Source organism: Myotis brandtii, unplaced genomic scaffold, assembly GCF_000412655.1.
Source record: "Myotis brandtii unplaced genomic scaffold, ASM41265v1 scaffold630, whole genome shotgun sequence".
Classification (NCBI taxonomy): domain Eukaryota; kingdom Metazoa; phylum Chordata; class Mammalia; order Chiroptera; family Vespertilionidae; genus Myotis; species Myotis brandtii.
Window position 1 is genome coordinate 1555291 of NW_005370412.1, and position 8550 is coordinate 1563840.

Consider the following 8550-nt stretch of genomic DNA (forward strand, 5'->3'; position numbering starts at 1 on the left):
GGCCGGGGAGGTCGGGCTGGCGAGACGGTAGCCCCTCCGAGTCCCCCCACAGCCCGGCCGCCGCCGGTACCTCATACTGGATGTATTGCTTCCTCCACTCCGGAGTGATGTGCGCGGAGAGGTGCTCAGCGAACTTCATCCTGGCGTTGCCCCCTCACCCCCACTCGGGTCCAGCAGTTCCAGGCGGCGGCAGCGACGGCGGCGGCGGCAACAGCGATTCCGACTCCTCCCCACATGGGCCCCGGCGCGGCGCGGCGCTGAGCTTCTCTCCTCCTCCGCCGCCGCCGAGGTCTCCTCAGAGCCGCCCTCCCGCCATCTTCCTCCTCCTCTCCATAGCCCCGCCCCGCTCCGCCCACTCTACGTCATCGCCATGGTAACCGCCTACGCCGCCCCGACGGAAGGGGCTGAGTAAAGGGGCGGGACTTGGGTCCATTCCTCAAGGCCCCGCCTCTTCGGGGCCGGACGTGCTGGAGGCACCTCCCCTGACCTCTTCCTTCTGGCTCCTTTGGGCCTTACAGCTGCTCCCTACCGCCTGCCTGGGAAGCTGCAGTGTTGTTATTACAATTAATATTAATACTGTAGCGATAATCATTCATAAGAGACGTTTATATTTGCAAAGAATTGTGCAAATATTTTCCACTTTAATACTTATTCTTCATAAAACCCTTAAGGATGGATCAGAATTAATCCGAATGGAGTTAAGAGCCAAATGTATTTAAAGGAGCCAGATTTTACACGCTCTAGGTGCTCAGTAAATGCTTGTTGAATTTAGTGAAAGACATCAGTGCCAAAAATTGCATGCTGCTTCTGAATTTCAATGTAATTATCCAGTCCCAGGTCTACCAGAAAAGCCAATAACAACACCTGGACTCCAACCAGGACTGGTGCAGTACCAACTGGACTTGTGAGTAAGCTTTCTGGGGTAGGGAAAGGGAAACCAATGTTGGGAGGAAAGAGAATCCCCTAGGTGTAGTAGCAAGCTCACCCCCAGGGGAGACCAGAAGTGGGTCCAGCATGCAGCTGAACTGTCCTCCAGGAGCATGGGGTATAGATCACTCACACAGCATGGCACTACCATGAGGGTAAGAGTAATTGTCCTGGAAGACCTGACTTGGGACAGAGACCCAGGTCCTTCCCTGAGTGGAGAGGTCCTAGATAATAATAGCTAAGCACTCACTGTCCGTGTACCAAACACAATTCCAAATTCCTTACATGTACTTTAATTTTTAATTCTCACAATTTTGATGAGACCCAGAGACTAGAGGACTACTGGGACCAGGACAGTATTCTGAGATAGCAGTTTCTGCTTTGGGCTTCTTTTTTTTTCCCCCCCTCCATGTATTTTTCCCCTTTCCCTTCCTCTTAATTCATGCCAGTAGGGGTTCTGCAATCATTTTCTCAAGAGAGGGATGAGGCAAATGGAAAATAGGCATAGGCTATGTGTCTTTCTGACTTTTGTGACACAAAAGCCTCAACCCCTGGTGGAAGGCTAATCAAGGTCAAAAAAAAAAAAAAAGAGGAGGAGCAGCGAGGACTCCTCTCACCTCAGCACCTTAAGTACCGTCTGCCCACCATAACAATGCCTCTCTATGGGAGAAAGAGATAGGCAAAAAAAGAGAGCTATGCTCTCAGGAAGAAGGCACAACCACAGAGAGGAAATAACTGCTCGGTGTGTCTAAGAAGACAGAACCAGAAGCAGCTGCAAACAAGATTGCTAGGCCTTTAGCCAGAATGGACTAGAATGGTAGATTCTTGGCAGCAACTCCTGTAGACTATGGTACCCTGCTCCCAACAGCACCATATCTTGGTGCCTCAACTGTGCACAAGATTCTGGAACCATGGCCCACACCAAAGAAGAAAAGAAATCCTCAATATTAGCTCTATAACCAACAATTCTTAATTTTTCTCATGCCTGATCCAGAGTCCTGATACTCAGTTGGACATAAACAGCCTAATTTATCTAAAGAAGTAGATTTAATAATAAGTTTCCTTATTCCTAGCATTACTTCAGATATTTCACTGACAGAACCATCAAATACTTAGCATTTATTGAAAGTAGGTACTTTCTGTAGAGCACTGGGCTAGGTACTATGAATGATATTCTGAATAGTTTTACTCTGAATCAGAAGGGTCCCAGGCCTTACACTTTCTTTTGTAAATATGCAAATAACTCTTCACTTAACAAAACTTTATTAAGCACTATGATATGCCAGTCACACCACTTTGACAATGAAAGATAGTTCAAAAATAGAATGACTATTTTTCCTTGGAGGACATCACAATTTAGTCAGAAAGACAGGCAGGTAGACCAATATCTAGACCACAATGTGATATGTGCTGTAACTGAGGTATGTACAAGGAAACACACATCCAACTGGATGGTGACCCAGAGAAGGTGACTTTGAAACACAGTATTAAACAACAATCTGACCTGGAGAAAGACACCCAACAATCTCAAAGGTAAAAAGCAAGAAGTCAGGGTTGTTAAAGAATGGCAAGAAATTGTCTGACCAGAATATCCTTTAAGGCAATTAAATGTTCCCTCCTCAAAGAAACTCTTTCTATCCCCTCCTCTCCCTTCCTCAGTCTGGCCCCTCAGCCACCTGGTGCACACCCTTCATTGCACTGCCAACAATAATTTGTGTCAAATTGAGCTCCTTGAAGACAAATTGCTCATTTCTCTTGTTTTCTCCAATTTAGCATGGTGCCTGGCTGGCACTCAAGCATTCAATAAATGTTGAAGGAACAAAGGAAAGAAAGAGGGAAAAGAGAAGGAGGATAGAAAAGACAGTCCACATGGAGGGAAGTTGCAGAAAAAAAATTAAATTGGAACGAGATTGTGAAGGAATAGATCATGTCAGCACAGGCAGTGTGGGGTCTTTAAAAAGGTTTAAGCAGTAAGTGACTTACTCAGCCTTGGGAAAGTGGTATAGAGTAGCTTCCTGGTTTTGAACACTAGGCTCAGGGAATACACAGGCCTGACTTAAAACTCGAACTCAGGCATTTATAATTTTGAACAAAGTGCATTAGCTCTTAAGACCTCAGTTTCTTTATCTCTCAAATGAGGATAGTAACACCCCCCCGCAACAGGTTGTTATGAGGATTAAATGAGATTCTACATACAAAGCACTTAGCACAATGACTGGCCTCTCCTTGACAACTCAAAAATTGGCAACCCCTCCGACACCTCTGTTAGCAGTGTGAGAAATGGACTACAGTGGGTGTGAACCAGAGACCAATTAATTAACACGCACCTATGTAGCACTTACGCTCTGACAGATGCTGTTTTAAGTGCTTTACAAATACAAAATTATTTAATCCTCACAAGGACTCTGGGAGATTGCTACTATCATTATCCTCATTTTAGAGATGAGTCACTGAGGCAGAACAGTTAAGAATCTTGCCTGGCTGGTTGGCTAAGTGGTTAGAGCACTGGCCCACAGACCAAAGGGTCATGGGTAAAATTCCAATCAAGGGCATGTATCTCGGTTGCGGGTTCGCTCCCAGCCCCGAGTCGGGACATGTGCAAGAGGCAACTAGTTGATGTGTCTCTCTCACATCAATGTTTCTCTCTTCCTCTCTCTTTCTCTTCCTCCTTCCCTCCTTTTCACTCTCTCTAAAAATCAATGGAAAAAATATCCTCGGATGAGGATTAAAAAAAAAGAAGAAGAATCTTGCTCATGGTCACCTACCTAGTAAGTGGTAAAGCTGGGTTTGAATGCTGGCGACCCAGCTCCAGAGTCCTTGCTCTTGACCACTACATTATGCTGACTGTTAATACAACCCACACCAGTCATAGTGATGGAGAGAAGGAGGTTTGACATGTGACTCTAACTCTAGTGCCTGGGTAGATGCTGCTGCCATGAACCGAGACAAGGAATGGAAGTGGAGGGCAGGTTTGGGGCATTATTGCATGTGTTAAATGGCTGGCAATTTATGAGACATACAGTACTCCAATGAAAGATACAGAACTAGAGCTTGGGAAAGAGATGTTATTGCTGAAGACAGAGGAGCCATTCACATTTAGGGGATAATTAAGTACTGGTAAGTCTGCCCAGAGAGCATACGCTGAAATGGAAAAGGGCCCAAGGGAGCATTCTGGTGTGAGCCTGATAATGAAGATGGGACAAGGAAGGAGACTTGGGTACGGCCAGGGTGGGCCTAGCAAGACAACTAGGAGAGAGTAGTGTCAAGAAGGCCATTAAAAGATGGAATTTTCATAAAGGAGGCAGTGATCCAAAAAATGTCAGATTCTACAGAGAAGTTGAGTAGGGTAACTTGGGTTATCAATTAAAGAGTCATTAGTAACCTCAGAGACAGTGGCTTTGATAGCATGAAGGGTTACAGAAGGCTGAGCAGTGAACAGCGTTTTTTGTGTATCCTAAATTATATTTATTCTGTGTACAAGTTGTAGAACCACCAGGAGTGAAAATTTAATAGCATACTAAGCTATTTATCTAGAAATTTGTAAGTGCTGAGTCTGAACACTTTATATTTATCGCACGTAATTCTAAGTTTGGGAATAGTTATACTTACCACAAAATAACTGTTCTAAAACTTAGAATTATGTGTGATAAATATAAATATTGCCCTGTTGCTTGAGCAAATGAGACTAGCGATCATGCTGAAGGGCGAGGAACTGACCTGCAAAAGGATTCAATCTTATGCTGTCCCTCTCACTGAAGCTGAATAAGAAGAATACTCAGCATGCTTATCTCTAGTTAGAGATTTCAAGTGATTTTTACTCCTTGTATTTTTCCATGTTGCTTTCAATTTTTACAAGGTGCATTTGTCAAATCTACAAAAAACAATAGTGTTAGCTGTTTAAATAACCCAGAACCAGGGATGCCCCATGAGTGTGAAAGAGAGTCTGCAGTATTAGACACTGCAAGCCACAGGGAAGAAACCAGTGGACTAGGAGATACAGAAAATTAAGGAGACAGAAGCTCAAGCAAGGGCCCAGGAAAGGCAGAAGAGTACAGACAAAGGGAGAGATTAGCCTTTGCCATCATTTGAAGAGAGACATCACTTGAGACTCGGGGTTAAGAGGGAGAGTAATGATTGGGGCAGATGTACACGCGTTTGTATTTGGAGGGGAGGGAATTGGGGCGGGGGGTACATGTGAACTCCCTCTTTCCTCTCTGTGGGAGACAGGTGCATCCATTTGCTTGGGGAAATGGGAGCAGAATTAGGGAGGAGGTATGCAAGTAGTACCTTGAGTTTGGAAACTATTTATTTGTAATGGAATCAACTGGGATGATTTTATCAATTTTTCCAGATGTACTCAGCAGTCCAGGAGCAGGAGATGAGGGACAGAATAGTGGGATTGCTCCAAGATCAGGAATTGTAGGAATTGCCTTAGGACAAGGAGATAAAGACATGGAGGTACTAATGGAAACAAAATAATAACAATTTTTTTCACATGCATTATTAAATTTAACCTTCATAGCAATGGATAAGGATTGAAAGGACATTAGGTTAAAGTATTATAGCAAAGGATAAGAATTTTAAAAGGATATTATAATCTCCATTGTACAGATGAGAAAACTGAGGCTTAGAGGATATGGTGGGCATTTGCCAGATTTTGGAGCTGCCTTCCTAGATAGAAGGATCCTCTTATCTCTTAGGTCTTGTTGGGAGGCAAGATCTCAGCTCCAACTAGGCCTAAAGTGAGCAGATAGTCCTATCTCACCTCCTTGGCAGGAAGCAGATTTGGCCAGATACTTCTGCCACAGATCTTGCCTCATATGGAAGTACTCAAAGACCCAGCCACAAGTAGATTACATTGTCAGAGGCTGCAACAGACTTAAGAGTCCAGCAGAGAAAATGGCAGTGAGTGTCCGAAGTTGGGCTGCCAACGGCAGTGTCCTAACCTGATTGTTTCTCTGGCACTACCGCTGCTGTGTTCTTGGCTGTGAGTTTTTCTTGGCTTCTGGATTTTTCTTAGGTTTTGTTTAGAGGTCTTCACATTGATATTGTGAGCAACCCAAAGCCATCCCATAAAATCTATTTCTGTTTAAGTTAACCAGTGTCATATTGTCTTGTCTGTAGCCAACTATGGCTTCTACCGAAGAACTGAGAGAAAGGGAAAATGTCTATGGATTTCCCTGATCTCACCATGTATCTCATCAGCTACAAACACACGCCATTACAGAATGACATTATAACTTACTGAAGACTCAGTCACGGTAACGGCTCTGAGTAGTCAGAGTGCTGTGCTACGGAATGAGATAGCGCTCTAACCAGTAGCCAATCTACAGTGATGCTTCTCCCAGTCAGACTGCATGAATCTAGAAATCAAGGAGTAGAATCTTTATTCCATGTAAGGACCAAATCACAAAGTTTTTATATCTGTTTTCATGATGCTTGGCTCTCTCCTGGTTTAGGAGGCTTAAAACCCAGAGAAAGATTGCTCCCACCTAAAGACTCAACAACAGTTCCATTAAAGGGGAAGTTGAGACAGCCATTTGGCCAATGTGGGCTCTTCCTAATGTTAAATCCACAAGTAAAAGGGGGTTCCTATATTGCTGGAGTGATTGGTCCTGATTTTCAAGGGGAAACGGAATTTCTACAACAAATGAAATAATGGGTATGAGTGGTTTTAAAACCAAGAGGAATCTTTAGGGCACCCTCTTATGCTGCCCGTCCAGTGGCAGAAGTTAAAGATATAGCAACCCAATACAGACAGATCACCAAGGGTTCAGACCCCTTAGAATGAAGGCTTGAGTTACCTCATCAGATAAAGTAGCATGACTAGCTGAGGTGCTGGCCGAAGGTACAAAAAGGAATACAAGATGAGAGTGGAAGAAAGTTATAAATATCAGCTATGGGCTTGGGGTCAGATGCAGAAATAAGGTCTGTATTAGCTACCCCATTTTCTCCCTTGCTCTGTTATACATAGAGTAACACATTTCCTTTGCTTGCCTTTTCATATTCCTCTACTATTTTATACTACTGTTTTGGAGGTGGTGAGCTTTGTAAGTTAGATCTCAGGTTACAATATATGAAGGTGGTACTGTGACCAAACTAGAGAGGCATGGACATCCCCTTGGAGCCAGGAGTTCCTCTTAGGCCTCTCTGGTTTCTCAGGCAGCAGTCCATTCCTACAGCCCCTCCAAGGACTTTGTAAGCTCCTAGCCCAGGGGTCCTCAAACTTTTTAAACAGGGGGCCAGTTCACTGTCCCTCAGACCGTTGGAGGGCCAGACTATAGATTAAAAAAAATATGAACAAATTCCTATGCACACTGCACATATCTTATTTTGAAGTAAAAAAACAAAACGGGAACAAATACAATATTTTTATTTGCATGTGGCCCGTGGGCCATAGTTTGAGGACCCCTGACCTAGCCTTTCCCGCTTCAGGCTTTCCCGCTTAAAATTGCTAAAGTGGTTTTCTGTATCTGTGCCTAAGCCCTGACCAAAGAGCAAAACAAACAAAACAATGCTGCAAACAATGTAAGACATGTTTATTTTTTTTTATTGAATCAAAATGATTGGGTGATAGTGGTTTAGATTATTTGTTTGGGTTACTGTAAAGAGTTTTTGCTTTTTATTCAGACTCTAAAAATTGCTGCAGGCCATTATGTAGCTCACTTTGACGTGCCTTTGTCTTTTGTGAGCCTCACAGATGTTTTGATCAAAGACGAATCACTGTTTTCTGCCAACACTTACATCTTTAAAGTTGGAGAAAGAACCTTTCCCAAATTGTAGCTAGGTCCTTAGGGACAGGAACCATTTCTTATTCACTCTTAAAGCACTTATCACAGTAGACTCCACATAGCAATGTAAATGGATCCTTTAATGTGTGCTTTTTTCACCCCAGGAGTGATAAGCATGACAATTTTGGAATCCATGCAGATCCATTCTTATAAAAACATGTCTTCAGAATCTGGACTTTTCCCCAGTACATGGGATGGCTGGAAACTAGAGCTGGAGTGAGAGATCTGTATGCAAGGGGTAAGACAGATACCCAGGAAAGTCAGAAATCTGAAGCATTCTGGGAGTGGGGCTTTGTTATCAAATGTGTTAAAAGTCCCACTGAGACACATAAGCCTTTTGGTATTCTGTTTAGTTGCTAGTACATGCAATGAAAAAATTCCTGACTTCAGGGAGGTTTGATTTTAATTTTAGTATTTTTTTCTTAATTATCAAATTAATACACATCAATTGTAGAGAATTTAGAAACCACAGGAAAGTGTAAAGAAGCAGAAAAAATAGACCCTCATCTTATCACCTAGGTTGGAGGAACTACTACCAATCTTTGGGCCTGTCTATTTTGTCTTATTAAGTTAATATAATTGAGGAGTTAGAGAAAATGAGAGGTTGGAGCAGAAACATATCCCCCTCTTGTAAGTGTTAAGTGTTCCTGACATCAAGGTACAGGTTTCTGAGGAAAGAACCCCCTCCCCCAATTCACAAGACACCTCCAAAGCTACCCCAAACCTCTGACTCGGCCCTTAAAACAAAGAGATGTTTTGTCTTGACTCCGAGGGAAGGAGTTCCTCCACTTTGCGTGACAGATTCTAATAAGAAAAACCAGTTAGGGAGGCC

General features: G+C 43.3%; 1 protein-coding gene across 2 annotated transcripts in view; it reads right to left on the reverse strand.

Annotated features, from left to right (window-relative positions):
* XPR1 (xenotropic and polytropic retrovirus receptor 1) overlaps positions 1-346 on the reverse strand; it is a 112544-nt gene extending 112198 nt beyond the window's left edge. The window contains exon 1 of one of the 2 annotated variants that reach the window (XM_014528348.1): positions 71-154. In XM_014528348.1, coding sequence (XP_014383834.1) covers positions 71-75 — 5 coding nt within the window. In that variant the 5' untranslated portion in view covers positions 76-154. Of the gene's footprint in view, positions 1-70 lie in introns of both variants that reach the window. The other variant, XM_005880229.2, reaches the window with a different exon arrangement.
* Between the last annotated feature and the right edge of the window lie 8204 nt (positions 347-8550).